Source organism: Ascaphus truei, chromosome 6, assembly GCF_040206685.1.
Source record: "Ascaphus truei isolate aAscTru1 chromosome 6, aAscTru1.hap1, whole genome shotgun sequence".
NCBI classification, from domain to species: domain Eukaryota; kingdom Metazoa; phylum Chordata; class Amphibia; order Anura; family Ascaphidae; genus Ascaphus; species Ascaphus truei.
In genome coordinates this window covers 105,065,393-105,084,054 of record NC_134488.1, presented here as the reverse complement: position 1 = coordinate 105,084,054, position 18,662 = coordinate 105,065,393, and the positions used below count along the sequence as shown (strand labels likewise).

The window sequence follows — 18,662 nt, the reverse complement described above, 5'->3', positions numbered from 1 at the left end:
ACGTAATGTCGTAATTTACGTACCCTGACGCGTTTCGTCACACTGTGCTGGAAGCAGACACGTGGAATACTATCTGTGGGACCTAACAGAGGATTAACTTTTACTGGTGAATCAGCAGGATATCTTCTTTTGGACTGTCGATGCGATCCGGGACGGTGCTCACTTCGTTGGTGGTGATATGATCACAAATTGCGTGTTATTTACGATCTTTGTGAGTGTTTTTAATCCCTTTCCCTATCCCTATTTTTATTAAATGTACAATTTTACGCTATGGGGCGTGCACTCTGTTTTCTTTTTTCTATAGAATCTGCACTGGCACTGGTTCTTCCATTTGAGAGCAGCCGTGGACCCCTGGACTTTGTACAATTTTTGCTCTGATTCACCCATCAGAACTCATTCTAGGGTTTGGACTTTTGCATATGATTTTTATATTGATCTTTCTATTTATGCATGTACATTCTGTTTTTCATGTAATTTAGAGTGTTATTTTTAGTGTGTTTGGTATTTATACACTACACTTCTATTTTATTTTTCCTTTACCACAGCTTATATAGGCTTTTGTCAATTATCTATTTATATCTATTTGCATATTGCACAGAATATTTGCATTTCAACACTATTACTAGTTCACCAGTGGCGCTATTTATTTCTCATATATATATATATATATATATATATATATATATATATATATATATATATATATATGTTATGGTACTGATACCTCTACATATATATATATATATATATCATCTATATGTATGTATATGTGTATATGTGTATATATATATATATATATATATATATATATATGTATATATATCTATATATATATATATATATATATATATATATATATATATATATATCACAACAAAGAGAAAAAATGGCGCCAACCTAAACCACTAAATGAATAAAAATGATGAAAAAAACCCTATACTATACAAGGTGGAGAAAAGTAGTATAAATAATACACAAACATATAAATATAAAAATAACAGATGAAAAGTCCAGAAAAAATATATAATATAAAAAATATACAAATCCTAAAAAATGCTCCAATTGCTATCCAAAAGAGTCTCTGCAGCCCGATTGAAGGGAACACCACTTCCTTGAAGATATCTATAAAAACACAGAAAAAACAGGCGCACTCATAGCGTAAAAGGTATAACAATATATTTATGGAGTCATGTATTTAAAAATGCACACTCACAAACATAGCTTAATAAAAAGCATTTTTGAGTAAAACTCAGCCAGCCAGACGCAGGAACCCGGTAGCAGATGACTTTGGTATAGTGTCCGGTGTAGGTACACTGCAGCAGCCTCTATGAACACCTCCGGAGCCCGGGGAACACGAGGGATGCCACCTTCCTCTCAATCCTGCGTCACACAGTGAGTACTCAGCTCCAGATACCGCGAGAACTCAGTGACGTCAGTGGATTCGACCGGAAAAAGTTCCTATGTATGCAACGAGTGGACAGCTGAGAGTAATACTTCCAAAAACGCAATAAATTGCTGTAGCAAGCCAGTGAGTGGAAATATAATAAAACTGGGCAGTACACCTCCACACAACACTCTCTACGCGTTTCGTCTCAAAGAGACTTCATCAGGAGTTAAAAGCATAGATAGGGGACATTGGTTCATCTTACTATAAAACTATCAGGGCAAAGAAGACTATTAATTGCTAATCAGGTACACATGGTCAATGTAAGGATAATATTAACCCCTATATGTTCCAGAACACATATGGGCAAAGTGGACCAAAAATACTAGAGAAAGTGACCAAATAAACAGATACATGTGATAACATACAATTGAACAAATTGAATTAAAATACATTTAAATACTACAACAAAATATAATATAACATCATACAACATAATATTGCATCATCGGCAAAAACATATAATAATATAATAAACAGATGTTAGTAGAGAGATAACATTGATCCTAGTGATTTAAATAAATAGGTCTCTACTAGATAATACATATATAGAGAGATAATGATACAGAGATTCAGAGAGGCCAAAGTACAAAAGACAACAGAGTGATGAGGGGAGGGGGTGGCGGGGGGGGGGGGGAAGTGCAAGGGAGAGGGAGGGGGGCGGGGGGGAGACGAATAGGGGGGTGAATGGGGGAGCAAAAGAAGTGAGGGAATGGACAAAATGGAAGAATGGACGGAGAAGGATTTTGGATCAATGGTGGTCACGCAAGCAAAGCTGATACAGCTATATACACAGTAAGATCTTATAATAGATATACCACATCTCAACCATTGTCAAAATGGGAACAATCAACTATACCAGTGCGATAGTATGAATGTCACCACGGAGGGAACGAATTACATCGCTCAACCCAGACCTCCGTGAAAACATTACACCCCATCACAGGCATGAAGGTGTCATTAAACTACTGTACTAATATCTATTGTGTCATTGAGACCCCCTGGACACAACGTACCAAGTACATATATCCAGTAGGTCTCCCTGACACATAATTTCTTGAACCTATCACCCTCCGAAAGGGAAGGTGGAATGGCCTCGATACCAAAGATGGACAGAGAGCAGGGATCCTTATTATGTACACTATCAAAGTGCCGTGATAAGCAATGTGACTGAAGGCCATGTTTCACATTTCTACGATGCTCGAGAAATCTAGTACCAACAGTCCTTGACGTGCGGCCCACATATTGTAGACCGCAACGGCAAGTAATGAGATATATAATGTAGGTACTAAGACAATTTATATAGTGTTTTATCTCATGTACAGAACCATTAGAAAAAGATTTGAAGGAATGAATCTTACTTATATGCCCACAAGTAATACATCTATTCCTACCACAGGGGAAATTTCCCCTTGTAGGAGTCTTGATAGATGTTATAGATTGTAAATCAATAATAGGCTTAAGTCTACTAGGGGCAATCATGGTCTTCAGACACCTTGCTTTTTTAAAGACAATTGGAGCTCGTATTGGCACCTTAGGGCCTAGAACAGGATCATTCTGAATAATGCTCTAATGTCTGTTAATAATATGTTTAACCTGGTAGGCCAATTTATTGTACTTTGTGATAAACTTTGGAAATGAATGTAAAGGATTCCTGCTTAATCCGTTCACCGCTGGATCAAGGCCAGCAAAATCAGATCTGGTCCTGGACCTCTCAAGTAGGGCACTCCTATCAGTAGATTTAGCATCATCAAACGCCTTCTGCACCACTGTTCTGGCATAACCCTTTTGGAGAAACTTATTTGTTAAAGTCTCTCCTTGGGCACAGAAATCTGAGTTCAAAGAACAATTCCGGCGGATCCTAAAGAATTGGCATCTAGGAATGTTATTAAGCCACTTTTTATAGTGGTTGCTACCGTACTGCAGGTACCCATTGGTAGAGACAGGTTTAAAGTGTGTTTTACTATTTATCCTCATGTCCGACTTTAAACCTGTCTCTACCAATGGGTGTGGGAGAAAGGGGGACAAGAACCCTATGTGATGCACTCAACCCTACTAAATGAAAATAATAAACTTTTATTGATATAATGGAATAATGCAAACATAAAAAATGTATATAAAACCTAAATTGATGTACTATACAGTTCTGATGTGAAATCACTCTAAATGACCAGGTGGTGTAATAACTGGTGTGATACACAATAGAATAGGTATACTGTTATATCTCACAACACTTGGATGATAATGAGTCAAGAGATAGACACTAAATATAATCCTGTCAGGAATGAATATGGGAAGTAGTCTATCTGAGCAAGTGTTGTGATGCACAGAACGCTGGGAGCATTGGTGATATGACACTGTGTTGCAATGCTACAATTGTACACATAGCATTGCTGCATTCACAGACAGACCAAATGCAGTCCCAGACAAAAAGAGACCCCGGAAGAAGTTCCCTTGCTAGGAACGAAACGCGCGTCGGGATGACGTCACAGCGACGTCTGATGTACTGACAAACTCACAGGAGTTTGCCTTCGATCTCTAGAATAGAATAATATTGATGTGGGCCACAGATGTGGATCTCACTAGCCAGTGACAGGGACTATTAGGTCTTACATCCACACTGGTTAGGGCACACCACATATGCACTAAGGGCTGTGATTACCCCACAGGAAGCGGTTGCCAACATTTTAATCGTGAGTGTATGCTATTAGCTTGGGGTCTTCTTATGCCCTGTTGTAACAGATTGGCCACTAGGATAGACTTACCTGCACTCACCTCCCAGCAACGCTCCCCCCGGTCTCACCACCAGAGGGGTCTCTTTTTGTCTGGGACTGCATTTGGTCTGTCTGTGAATGCAGCAATGCTATGTGTACAATACATACAATATTATGTTGTATGATGTTATATTATATTTTGTTGTAGAATTTAAATGTATTTTAATTCAATTTGTTCAATTGTATGTTATCACATGTATCTGTTTATTTGGTCACTTTCTCTAGTATTGTTGGTCCACTTTGCCCATATGTGTTCTGGAACATATAGGGGTTAATATTATCCTTACATTGACCCTGTGTACCTGATTAGCAATTAATAGTCTTCTTTGCCCTGATTGGTTCATCTAACTGTAAAACTATGTCCCCTATCTATGCTTTTTGCTCCTGATGAAGTCTCTTTGAGACGAAACGCGTAGAGTGTTGTGTGGAGGTGTACTGCCCAGTTTTATTATATTTCCACTCACTGGCTTGCTACAGCAATTTATTGCGTTTTTGGAAGTATTACTCTCAGCTGTCCACTCGTTGCATACATGGGAACTTTTTCCGGTCGAATCCACTGACGTCACTGAGTTCTCGCGGTATCTGGAGCTGAGTACTCACTGTGTGACGCAGGATTGAGAGGAAGGCGGCGTCCCTCGTGTTCCCCGGGCTCCGGAGGTGTTCATAGAGGCTGCTGCAGTGTACCTACACCGGACACTATACCAAAGTCATCTGCTACCGGGTTCCTGCGTCTGGCTGGCTGAGTTTTACTCAAAAATGCTTTTTATTAAGCTATGTTTGTGAGTGTGCATTTTTAAATCCTTGACTCCATAAATATATTGTTATACCTTTTACGCTATGAGTGCGCCTGTTTTTTCTGTGTTTTTATATATATATATAATATAACATTTATTTTACAAGTATCAGAAATTATTTGCTGCTACCCATCAGTAGGAACAAACTGTTCTCTCACCATTTCCTTAATGTTGCACTCTCGGCATTCAGCATTGAAGAATGATGAGTAGCAGTACTGGTCCTCCTGGCAGTCACTGGAATCATGACACTGTAGCAGATAAAGATAGAAAAGAGGGAGAGAACCCACAGCGTGTGACAGAAATTGAATAACAAACCGGGGGAGGCCAACTCCAGTCCTTAAGGGCCGCCAACCAGCTAGGTATTAGGAATATCCCTGCTTCAGCACAGGTGGCTCAGTCATAATGACTGATTGAGCCACCTGTGCTGAAACAGGGAAATCCTTAAAGGTCCTTGAGTACTGGAGTTAGCCACTCCTGACTTAAACAAAACCAACAGCACACCAAATAAATGCCACGCCTTGTGCGTGACTCAGCCACGTGCTGCTGCTAAATTAATCAAAATGAAATACTAGGTGAACAGATTGAATTTACATATGGACCCCTCCCAGGATCGTCATTGGGGCTTTGATTGATAAATGACTCACATGACAATGACACAACATAACAATGAAGATTATCACGTTGACATGCTTAGTAAGAATGCTAATTGCAGTCTTCAACCTAGCTACAATATCAACAAGGGTGTTTACTACACATAGCGGTCACAAGAAGTTTGTATCTTTGTAAAACTAAAATTGTTCAACCAGGTACAGCAGGGAAACCCCCAATGTATACGCTGTGCAGCAATATAAAAAGGTATCAGGGTTTATTGCTCATATTTATACTAAGTGTGCTATTCACCTGAATGAACCATAAGGGGCCCTGCAGCTTAGCACACTATTAAATAGGACAACTATTGCACAATCTGTCAAGGCAAAAAAAACTAACTGTTGTGCATTTGCCAGTCTATGCTCTCAGTTGCTTCAAATATAATACAAATATCAATCAAGAATGCCACACTTGTCTTAGATTGTAAAGTAGCTAGGTTTTTTTTATTTTTTTTTCAAGACTTCAGCTGTCACATTTTAATCTTTTCTGTAACTGTTACATACGATTATAACATATATTGTCTCTAACTGTGCATGAAATGTCTTCACATTACAATAACATTAAATAACATTAAAATAACCTCTGTTCTAACGTAACCATGTATTGCCATTATAACTCTGTGCCCAGGAAATACTTGAAAACGAGAGGTAACTCTACATATTATTTCCTGGTAAAACATTTTACAAATAAATAAATAAACTTCAAAAATAAGGCACACAAAAATACACCCAAAAGAAGCTGAATTTGAAGCATCCACTATAATGTGTATTCTTCCCTAACGCCTCTATAGTGCCAAAACTGGAGCATAGTACAATCAGGAAAAGAGACACAATTAGCAAAAATGCCTCTCTTAGGGCCACATTTACGTAATACATCTATTTATTTATAAATAGTTTTACCAGAAAGTAATACATTGAGAGGTACCCCTCGTTTTCAAGTATGTCCTGGGCATAGAGTTATGATGACAAATAATACATGGTTCCAAGTACATAGTTACATAAGGTTATACATTATATAGAAGGCATTGCATGCACAGTTAGAGATAATATACAGTATGTTGTAGGCGTATGTAAGTTACAGACCAAAATAAAATGTGGGACAGCTTTAGTTTTGAAAGAATTAGACTGGTGGCGGCTGTGAGAGTCTCCGGTAGATTGTTCCAGTTTTTGGGGTGCACGGTAAGAGGAGGAGCGGCCGGATACTTTGCTGAACCTTGGGACCATGAACAGTCTTTTGGAGTCAGATCTCAGGTGATGAGTGCTGCATGTGGTAGGGGTGAGGAGCTTGTTCAGGTAGACGGGTAGCTTGCCCAGAAAGTATTTGAAGGCAAGACAGGAAAGATGAACTTTGCGTCTAGACTCAAGTGATGACCAATCTAGTTCTTTGAGCATTTCGCAGTGATGTGTGTTGTAGTTGCATTGGAGAACACAACAGCATATTGAATTGTAGAGGGTATCAAGATTGCTAATGTGGGTTTCGGGTGCCGAGTCGTATACTATGTCCCCATAGTCGATAATTGGCATTAGCATCTGCTATGCGATACACTTTCTGACCAGCAGACTTAGGGAGGATTCCTTCCTGTAATGTACATCTAGTTTGGCATAGGTTTTGGATGTCAGGGTATCAATGTGCATCCCAAATTTTAAATGGGAGTCAAACCATATGCCCATGTATTTAAAACAAGTAACAGGAGTTAGGGTGGTATTTATCGTTGGTTCTGATCTGGAGCTCAGTCATTGGAAGCTTTAAAAATGTAGCCTTGGTCCCAAGTACCTTTGTTATAGTCTTGTCACTGTTTAAAAACAGTTTGTTTTGGGAAATCCAATTTTCAAGTCTCAAAGTCAGATTTAAGTATGTGTTCAAGGTCTACTTCAGAAACTGCTTGATAGAACATAAAATACACAGGTAGCCACTGTTCAGGCAACTAGCAGAGGAGTAATCTTTCCTAGCATGATAGTAAACCAAAGGCAGTGAAAAAAATTTAATCCCTGTGCTTGAGGCAATTGTGAATGTTTTCTGTTCTTTTAGCCCCTGCTTTTTGTATGCTGTCACTGTTTTTGTATGATGTCACTGTGTGCTGAGCAGAGCATGCTGCCACTTTCCACATGCATCTGACCTTCCCTGTGTCCAAGAAAACGGGTGTACTATCTATTAAAATGATGTCATCCTCATCAAGCATAAGCAAACAAGGATTATGCAATTCAGAGTGTGCGCTGTAAAACAACAGACATTTGCAAGGAAACTAAGAAAACGTTGAAATTGATGCTTCTGGGTATTTGCGGTAATCAATTACAACAACGAAGATATTCACAAAATGAAACACTAAATGTTGTATTTGTTGTGTGGGGGACTAGCTACTCCAGTCCTGGTTTTCTAGCTCCCATGCTTGGGTGAGACTAATTCATTGCATTGATCTTTGAACGTACAGATACTTTTTTCAAACTAGTTGTTGGCCTGAATATAGAAAAGCTTTTTCTAAATCATTAAACTGTTTACTAAATCCTGCTTCTGTGCCTGCTTGCATACACAATGAATACATTTTGCGATCTAAATGTTACATTGTCTTAGTAGAAATCTATTTATTTAGCTATAGATAGGAACTGAAATATGAATATTTTTATTATAAGTTCCTAAAACTGCTTCTGCACTCTTATCTAAAGTTTTACCAGTACATGCAAAAGTCACCCTGCCTGTCCTTCTTTGGGTGCTTGTACACCGACTTTACGATTAAAAGATGGACTTGCAATAATTTTTAATGACATGGCAAAAACTGGTACCAGGGACCAAATAAACCGTCTTTTCAGAAATCTGCCGTGTGGTCGCTCTTCATCGCGCGCACTATTGCTGGCCCGATAGAGTTGCTGCACTATGTTCAAGCTGCGCACGAAATCGCACGCGCCCTCACGCTCACTATAATCGCGGCCTAACCCTTGAATATAAAGGTAATGATCTTTTCTAGTTATTGTTCTGTGAGAATTGTAAGGATTCACTCTTATCTGATAAAAGATCTGTCTGCAGTATGTTGAGATGGATGTCTCAGGGAAGTGATGGATGTGCAGTGAAGCTGACCCATTCTGTCATATCCGTTTCCACAAGTGGAGCCAGCCCCTATATCAGATAATATATATGTTTTCAAGGTTATCAATCATTCCTTTAACCCAGACTTTGCTGTAAAAGCTGTGTATAAGCCTGAAGGGATCCACGTTCAAGTGGATAAGAAGCAAAAAGTGACGCACTGTGAGTGCTCATTTGCATGTTATTTCCCAGAATCCCTTCAGATTCAGTGGAAGCACTGTATGCTGTGCGATTATGGGGTGAGGCAGGTTTGGGGACCTGTCTGTGACGTGAACGTGCTCATAGTGTTTTTATCATTGCTGTACTCTGTATGGTGAAGAGGTTTTGTCACTTTTTTTTTTACGCGCCATAACTGGTTTGTATATCACCTTTTATTGTATCACAGATATATCACAATGTAATACCTTATATTTAATCTAGTCATATTTGTTGTACTGTCTGATGCTTGAACGGTTTCATCCTTTCATTTCATTTTCATACTGTATTGCATGAAAGAATGAATGTGAAGAGATGAAAAGGTGTCTAAGGCCTCGGGCATGGTTAGCGCTTAGGCGCTGACCCGTGCTGAGGTGCGCTTACGCTCGGCAGTGAGCCCCTGCAGCCGCAATGAGAGCGGCTTTAGCAGGGGCTCACGCACGCTTCCGCAAGCGTGCGGAAGCGTAGGTCTTAGCCAATTTTCAGTTTCAAGCGCTCACGGGAGCGCAGGGCCGGTCACGTGAGCGGTTCGCCCAATGAGGGCGAACCAGCTCCGTGACGTCACTGGCCCGCCCCCGGACGGCGCGCGAGCCAAGGCCAGGGAAAGCACCCGCTTTCCCTCAGCACGCCTCCACACGGCTGCTGTCACCCTGGACGCAGCCTAAGTGATATTCTAAATGAGCTAACTCGAACTCTCCCTGATGGGTGAACAAATGTGATATATAGGTTATTCAGGATAAAGGCTACAATCTATTTAGCTAAAACCTTAGGCTGCGGTCCCAGTGTGCACTATAGGAGGCGTGCCCGGCGGCGGCGGTGGGGGGGGTAGCGCGTGCACAGTGCTTCAGCGCGATCTGCGGTCTTGAGAGAGATTGCGATGGGAGGGGGCATGGCGGGAGTTTTGCAGGGGCGTGGCCATGACCTCACGTGGCTGATTCGCCCTCATTGGGAAAACTTGTCATAGAGCGCGACTGCCAAATGCGCGCCTTGGTAGGTACTGGGCCCGATCTGATTGGGGGTGGTGCTTGTACGCACAGCGCACACCTCGGCGTGCACTGTAGAACACACTGGGACCGCAGCTTTACAGACTAAGATACACGTTCTCTGTATTTTATGCACGACTACATTACATAGACAACAGCCTTTTTCAATCAGGTAGTCCTGCACAAAAATAACAAAGCATTTAGCTTCAAGGTAGTATGAATATGCATGGCTTCTCTCCTTGCCTTTTCATCATTTGTAGTCTATATTTTCTTTAAAATGTATATGATACTCGGCCTTCTCCTATAGTGACTATTCTTCCTCATTAGCAAACGCTGCTTTTAGTATGGGCTTCTCTGTTAATATCTTTTTTTTCTCACAATGAAGCACCGACGCCCTGCAAACCAGTTCAGATTCGGCAACTGCGTTCTTACAGTTTTAATTGGCATGCACAGGAAGAAAAGGGGAAACCCTGGGGTGAAACATGGGTCAAAAATTGTGCCGGCGGTTGTTTAGTAAATTCATCCTAACCTCTCCAGCAATCTAGACATCACACTGTCCTGCTGCAAAATAAAGAGAGAACATTGCAAGAGAAATAATAACTTTTTCATATAGCACTTCACAATTACATTATAGTATGTGAAACGCACCACATAGGATTTTAACAGACAGTCCCTGCCCAGATGAGTTTCCAATCTATGGTTTTGGTGCCTGAGGCACAGGGAGATAACGTGATTTACTAAAGCTCACAAGGAGCTGATACCAGGAACTGAGCCAGGTTCCCCTGATTCTCCCGCAGTGTCAGTGTCTTTACTCACTGAGCCACATCTTCTCCCTATAACTCCCTAGTAGAATTCCGATATACTGTATACTATTTGGTATTCTTATTTCTATTTATTCTATTAATCATCATAGCTAACCCTGTAATTTACTAGCTTTACGGAATAAGATAGAAAACCTTTTCACTAAGCCTTCATGAAGTGGACCATACGCACCTGGTTGACAAAGGCCATTGCTATTCAAGAAACAGGGGTGATAAGTGGGAGAAGTTGAAAATGACAGGTAAGATGAAGAATGGAAGCAAGCAAGAACGGGGTGAAATAAGAGGAAATAGCTGCAGGAGAATGAAAGACATGCAGTAGAAGAGAGACCGTAGAAATAAACGATACGAGTCTGATGCGGAAATAAACGATTTATAAATAAAGAAGGAACAGGGAGTCTGTGGACAACACAGGAAACAAATGGGATGAATGGAAAGGAGAAATGAGTGGGGGAAAGGGACAGCAAATAAATAATTACAGCTAAGAGATGATACATTCCTGCTCGTGTGCCCAGCTTGTGCCACAAACAGGGAGGCATAAAATGGTGAACAGACAATACGGTGCGCAGTTTAAACAGGGTAGTTGGGCTAGTTCAGGAGTGGCCAACTCCAGTCCCTGCTTCAGCACAGGTGGCTCAATCAACCATTGACTGAGCTACTGATTGAGCCACCTATGCTGAAGCAGGGATATCATTAACACCTGACTTGGTGGCCCTTGAGGAACTGCAGTTGGCGACCCCTGGGCTAGTACTATGAAATATTCATTGAAAGAGGCCATACAGGACAATTCACAGCAACTCTAGGAATTTTTATCATTTGAATCCATGTCACCTGCTTTTAAAATAAAATATTCCTATTAGCTCTGCTGATCTTGAAGGACCTGGAATATTTTTATCTATATTGCTTGCCGGCTTGTGATGCACATTTGTGAAACAAAATTAAACTGATGTAGCCAGGTCACCCCTCTTGCCTCCGGGCTGCGGGAGGGGGACGGCTGGAGGAAGGTTCCGATGGGGGCTGGGAGCAGGCGAGCGGGTTGCCGATGTTCCGGTGAGGGTGCCGCCATCTTGATTTGTGCCACGCATGTGCAGTAGGATTGTATGTGCGGCGGCCATCTTGCTTCACCCTCGCGCATGCGCAGTAGGTTCCCAGCGACAGCCTTTCCACCCACAAGCTCTGCAGGGGGAACTACAATTCCCAGCAGCCCCAGGGGCTGCTCAACACATGGACAAGCACAGCCAATAGGGCTCCAGGGATCTCTGTTACAGACAGTTACATTTGGTGCGCTCAGCCGGACCACGCCAGTCGGTTGAAGGGAGCCAGACAGAGAGGTAGGGTCTCAGGAGCCTGTGGATCTGAGGCTAGGCCTAGTTTTTTCCCTTAGGCCCAGATTGACCCCAATCACATGTAGCTTGTGGCTGCTTCAGAGAAGGCCCCTTAGATAGGGACGCTTCCCCATTTTGCTGTCTAGTGCAGGGACACAGTCATGACTGCGGCCTGCGGTCCAGGACCAGATCATCTCAGTGCAAGAGACTATGGTGATATTATCCACGCCGGAATTCACCCCACGCGGAGGCGAACGCCATCGCGGACGACGTTGATGGATCAAGCGGGTCCCTGCTGCTAAGTTGTCCGCACCGGGTACTGGAGTACCCAACAGGCACCTTAACTAAGTGCACCCCCACTACAAGGGATAGCGCTATCTCCAACACTGTGGGTGGGCCTTGACATTGGGAGGAAGGGACATCCGGGTATTGGTGCCTGGCACCCAATGTACTTTGGGGACACTCACTGGTGGTATCAGGTTGGGGCCTATTATACTGTGTGGCACAGGGTATTGGGGTCTGCATTCAGTAAAAGTTGTTGTTATATACCTGTCTGTGTGTGTATCATTATTATTGTTCCTGTAAGGGGCTTATCCCACGAAGTTGGTATCCCTTGCAGGTGGAGGCGCTGTCACCAGAAGAATCAGGTACACCCCAGGCTCCCAGCGGCGGAGGTTCAGGCCTTCTGTGAGCCACAGGTAACGCACCACACACCCGTAGCCACCATATCTCCCATAGGGTGGGGGAAAGTGTGCTACACTATATACACGTTTGAGATCACATATTGAATGATATCCTTAGAAAGGACTTTAGAAGAAAAAAATACCAAATCTATGTTTATTTTTAATGTTACTCAAATAACAGATAGTATATATTTTTAATTATACATGTCTTATCATTTTCTATACCTCAACCTTCCTGTCATGTTTCCTTCTTTTCCATATAATAATCTCCAACCTTTAAGAAAGACTGGTGAGACTCTGCATGCACATTTACAAATCAATTACAGTACATGCAGAACTCTCTACTTAGAATGATTAATGCAGACGGTTTTTCTTTGCAATCCTGTTTGAACCCGGAAGTCCTCCAGTATACACTCATCTCAATAAAGGAACTTTGTCCAAACAAATTTGGCTGCCTTAAAACTTCCAGTTGGAGGGCCAATCAGCCAAAGTAACTTTTGCTCTTACGAATTGGCTTCCTGGTAGAAGCTGCCCGGAAGTCTTCTAAGGTGAGCATTATTTTGGCCACATTATCTCCAGATATGGGTAGTCCTTAGTGCAAATTAATGGGTCCAGTCAGCGGGATCAATTACATTTCTAACAGATAAAAGCTACAAGCTGCAGCCTCCGTCAAACGGTATCACAAACACAAACCGCAACTAATTTACCAAGACCGCTGAACACACTGGAAGGGTCTATGCCTAGGCACAGAGGGAGGAAGAATAGTCTTCGAAAAGGTGCATCTACCAAGGGCTATATACCACAGATTGTCATGCCTAATCTTCCCATCTAGAGCTTACCTTCCATTGTTCATCATTCATGTTATCTTCTTGTCTTAAAGAAGTCATCGTCTTCTCTGAAATTAGCGTTTCTCCTGTCTTATGATTGGTCATCTGTAGGGTGTAAAATGAGTTTGGACTGCTATGTTAACAATGTGGCATGAGCTACAACATTTTCTAATCACTGTTAAAACGTCCATCAGAGGATCACAGCCAGCCACCACTTGACTGCTTTAGTGCTAGAAAGCTTCAGTCCTCAGCAGTTACTCACATTGCTTATCCCAGCAATAACTAATAGACATTACTAGTAATTGTGTTCCTGCCAAGCATAATTATGGCATTTTAAAGTCATGCCTATAAGTATTTCGGTTACCACTAGGAAATATTCCCAAAACCGGCTGTAAATGACAAACCACAGCATCACAAAAAGATATTACACTATCCACTGCATGCTGAAAAGGCAAAAGACCCATCCATCAACCAAGGTATCGAAAACCAGGAGATTGAGTTGGTATATACATGCTCAAATCTCTGCAGAATGAGAAGTGCTGTAGATGTGTCCACATCCCGCTCCATTTAGTGACCTACTGACACCGAAATGAGAAGATAAATATGTCCCCCATACGGTACCTTGTCTATCTTTCTGTGACTGATGATGGTGGCATTGCCCACCTGATGTTCCTCTTGCTCCTCATTATGGTAATTTGGTGGAAGTTGGCCAATATCAGGGAAATTACCAAACGAATGTGCTTCTTTGGCTGTTTCCATCTGTAAATTCATATCATCCTTACAGTTATTTTTCATTAGTGCCGTTGACACAGAGAATAAAAACGGGACAATCACTATACCACAGATGCATGTGCTTCCACAGGCACTATTAAATATGATCTAGGGTGAATCGCTTCATCTATTTGCTTCTAGTCATTGGTTCTTAGCTCACAGTAGGGGTCTTGCTGTGACTGTTTTACTTTATGCAATAATACTGCATTCCTTCCCTGTGCTGTGGAAAGAATGTTTAATACAGAAGCTGGACACATTTTTTCATACCAGGCTTCAGTTACTAAAATGATTTACCCAATTCCATTCAAATCCCAAAGACTCAGAAAAATGTGACGTTCTTAGCACTGTCACACGTATGAAATCCATTTTGCTCAGTCTGTTTCCTACATGATTAAAATTTTGCTGAGTAACCTTGTAGATTTTGTGTGGTGGTCTGGGTTGCAGCATTATCACTGGCAGTGGACAGAGGATGTGGAATGATTGCAAGCTGATCTAATAGTGTTATATGCTCCCTCTGCCATTGTTACCTAGTGCTACAGTTTTGCTTTGTCAGAGGTCAATAAGGCATATGAAAATAAATTGTTTCTATAATGACTCACCGTGTTAGATATGTCATTTTACATAACAGAAATAAAAAATGTCATTACGTGTGTGTATTAAGGAAATACACAATTCTTCTGGTGACAGCGCCTCCACCTGCAAGGGATACCAACTTCGTGGGATAAGCCCCTTACAGGAACAATAATAATGATACACACACAGACAGACAGGTATATAACAACAACCTTTACTGAATGCAGTGTGTGTGTGTGTGTGTGTGTGTGTGTGTGTGTGTGTGTGTGTGTGTGTGTGTGTGTGTGTGTGTGTGTGTGTGTGTGTGTGTGTGTGTGTGTGTGTGTGTGTGTGTGTGTGTGTGTGTGTGCACAAATTAGGAAATATATAGCAAGAGATTCATTTTTAAAAATCCAATACAAATCGTTCTCCTTTTTCTTTTTTTTTTTAATCAACTGTTCATTTAAAGGTTTTGCTGGGTAGAAGATAAAAAAAAGGGGGGGAGCCGGGTAAATGAAAATACATAATCAATTGCATAGCAAAATATATACTGGCAATCATCATATTAAATCAAATACATCGTTTTGGGTTTTTTTTATAAAACTAGGTTTAGTCACACCCCAGTTTTGCTGTGGGTAAGTCTTCCTGGTGCAAAACTGGGGTGAAAATAAACGTAGTTCCCCACAAAACCACAAACAGATATTTACAGTAAAGATCACTAGTACAGTATATAATACATCTTACCCGGTCTAGCTCCGCCTGGTTTATAAAGTCTCTGAAAACGTTTCTGATATGATCAAAGCCATTGTGATAATCGGGTGGCAGGGAAACAGGGGTGGAAACTGCACTCAAAATCACAGTGAGAACAGGCGGCAGCAGCAGCATCATCCCTGGAGCAGGTGGCAATTCGTAGAACAGGATCCCTGCTGCTTGTTTCTGTATATAACACAATGCAAAAGTAAGAATACAATGACATAAACAGGACTGTAAATAGGAAGGCGGTCGCTTTATCCTATGGCCGATGTGAAAGATAGGTGTGTGCGGGTGACAGTCCTGATGATCTGCAGATTGTGGGATGTGATAGGGATAGCGCCCCCTGCTGGGTGTCAGGGACCGTATCCCATTGCTACAGAGGAATCAGTGGTCACTGCGTCCCTGGGCTGCAAAGGAAAGAGCCTGTGAAAGCAGCTCAGGGCCGGTTCTGTGTAACAATACGGATTCTAGCAATGTCTATTCAATGTGGGCTATTCTTCTAATATATATATATATATATATAACCACTAGGACAGGTGGTGGTGGCTCGGTACAGCTACTTTTAATTAATTTGTAGATGAAAAATGGTCTTCTGGCTGAGTGGGTTTAAGAGTTTTCTAGGCAACAAAAATGGCAGGCCCAGGCCTCCCCTGTAACTGCCCAGGCCTCCCCTGTAACTGCCCAGGCCTCCCCTGTAACTGCCCAGGCCTCCCCTGTAACTGCCCAGCGCTCCCTGTAACTGCCCAGCCCCTCCCCTGTAACTGCCCAGGCCTCCCCTGTAACTGCCCAGCGCTCCCTGTAACTGCCCAGCCCCTCCCCTGTAACTGCCCAGCCCCTCCCCTGTAACTGCCCAGCCCCTCCCCTGTAACTGCCCAGGCCTCCCCTGTAACTGCCCAGGCCTCCCCTGTAACTGCCCAGGCCTCCCCTGTAACTGCCCAGGCCTCCCCTGTAACTGCCCAGCGCTCCCTGTAACTGCCCAGCCCCTCCCCTGTAACTGCCCAGGCCTCCCCTGTAACTGCCCAGCGCTCCCTGTAACTGCCCAGCCCCTCCCCTGTAACTGCCCAGGCCTCCCCTGTAACTGCCCAGGCCTCCCCTGTAACTGCCCAGGCCTCCCCTGTAACTGCCCAGGCCTCCCCTGTAACTGCCCAGGCCTCCCCTGTAACTGCCCAGGCCTCCCCTGTAACTGCCCAGCCCCTCCCCTGTAACTGCCCAGCCCCTCCCCTGTAACTGCCCAGCCCCTCCCCTGTAACTGCCCAGGCCTCCCCTGTAACTGCCCAGGCCTCCCCTGTAACTGCCCAGGCCTCCCCTGTAACTGCCCAGGCCTCCCCTGTAACTGCCCAGCCCCTCCCCTGTAACTGCCCAGACCCTCCCCTGTAACTGCCCAGACCCTCCCCTGTAACTGCCCAGACCCTCCCCTGTAACTGCCCAGACCCTCCCCTGTAACTGCCCAGACCCTCCCCTGTAACTGCCCAGACCCTCCCCTGTAACTGCCCAGCCCCTCCCCTGTAACTGCCCAGCCCCTCCCCTGTAACTGCCCCGCCCCTCCCCTGTAACTGCCCAGCCCCTCCTCTGTAACTGCCCAGCGCTCCCTGTAACTGCCCAGGCCCTCCCCTGTAACTGCCCAGCCCCTCCCCTGTAACTGCCCAGCCCCTCCCCTGTAACTGCCCAGCCCCTCCCCTGTAACTGCCCAGCCCCTCCCCTGTAACTGCCCAGCCCCTCCCCTGTAACTGCCCAGGCCCTCCCCTGTAACTGCCCAGGCCTCCCCTGTAACTGCCCAGCGCTCCCTGTAACTGCCCAGGCCCTCCCCTGTAACTGCCCAGCCCCTCCCCTGTAACTGCCCAGCCCCTCCCCTGTAACTGCCCAGCCCCTCCCCTGTAACTGCCCCGCGCTCCCTGCCCTCCTCTGTAACTGCCCCGCCCCTCCCCTGTAACTGCCCCGCCCCTCCCCTGTAACTGCCCCGCGCTCCCTGCCCTCCCCTGTAACTGCCCCGCCCCTCCCCTGTAACTGCCCCGCCCCTCCCCTGTAACTGCCCCGCCCCTCCCCTGTAACTGCCCAGCTCCTCCCCTGTAACTGCCCCGCCTCTCCCCTGTAACTGCCCCGCTCCTCCCCTGTAACTGCCCCGCCCCTCCCCTGTACCTGCCCCGCCCCTCCCCTGTACCTGCCCCGCCCCTCCCCTGTACCTGCCCAGCTCTCCCATATATTTTCTAGTCTGCCAATTGGCTATTGTCCCGGGCTGAGGTTTGAATCGCGTTCTGGTTCTAGGTCCGGGACTGTGACGGCTCATTCTGTTTCCCTGCACTAGACAAGGCTTTGATCTTGTGTTTCATCTCCTCTGCCTCTGTAGGAAGCTGTTCCCACGGTTTGTTTGTTCTGCCCGCCTGCACTGTGCCAGCAGATTACAGCCTATATTCACCAGCATCTGAGAGGGGTGTGTTTAGGGAAAAGGGTCACAGAAGGGGGGTAGGGGCAGACAAATCACTGCTGTCTGCAAGCAATTGAAAGTGACAAGGACTTAAAACTGGTAGAAATGAATCAAAGTTCTGTATAGTATGTAGAAAAATATAATTATGGAATAAATATGGAAATATTACGATTTTCAGAGGCAGTGACTTCATACTTAGATTGTAAGCTCTTTGGGGCAGTCTCCCTTTGTTTTATGTTGTCATTTATCTGTTTCACTTATCATTATTGTCTGTCATTTATTTACTTTGTATTGTGATTTTGTAAAACACTCTGTACATTTTTGGTGCAATATAAATACAATTATATGTTTATTCTTTGATCTCAATTATATGCATGTTATTTATTTTAATATGACGATGACTTTTTTTGTAACATGTTATTTGCTCAACCAGTGATTTTGTAAATCCCCATTTTATTAAGTATTCATCCAAGGGTCAAACACTGGAAACTATTATAAATAAAAGCCAGGCATCACCGATTTGCTGCTTTAAATTAGGGTATCACCTTTTGAAACATAAATAACAGAAATTGAGAACATAAATTATAGTTACATAGCC

General features: G+C 43.5%; 1 protein-coding gene across 2 annotated transcripts in view; it reads right to left on the bottom strand.

Annotated features, from left to right (window-relative positions):
• DKKL1 (dickkopf like acrosomal protein 1) overlaps positions 1 to 18,034 on the bottom strand; it is a 32,839-nt gene extending 14,805 nt beyond the window's left edge. The window contains exons 1-5 of one of the 2 annotated variants that reach the window (XM_075605538.1): positions 17,823 to 18,034; positions 15,634 to 15,825; positions 14,188 to 14,325; positions 13,579 to 13,671; positions 5,171 to 5,260 (exon numbers count right to left, since the gene is read on the bottom strand). In XM_075605538.1, the coding sequence (XP_075461653.1) occupies positions 5,171 to 5,260; positions 13,579 to 13,671; positions 14,188 to 14,325; positions 15,634 to 15,777 (465 nt within the window). In that variant the 5' untranslated portion in view covers positions 15,778 to 15,825; positions 17,823 to 18,034. Of the gene's footprint in view, positions 1 to 5,170; positions 5,261 to 13,578; positions 13,672 to 14,187; positions 14,326 to 15,633; positions 16,042 to 17,822 lie in introns of those variants that run through there. The other variant, XM_075605537.1, reaches the window with a different exon arrangement.
• Between the last annotated feature and the right edge of the window lie 628 nt (positions 18,035 to 18,662).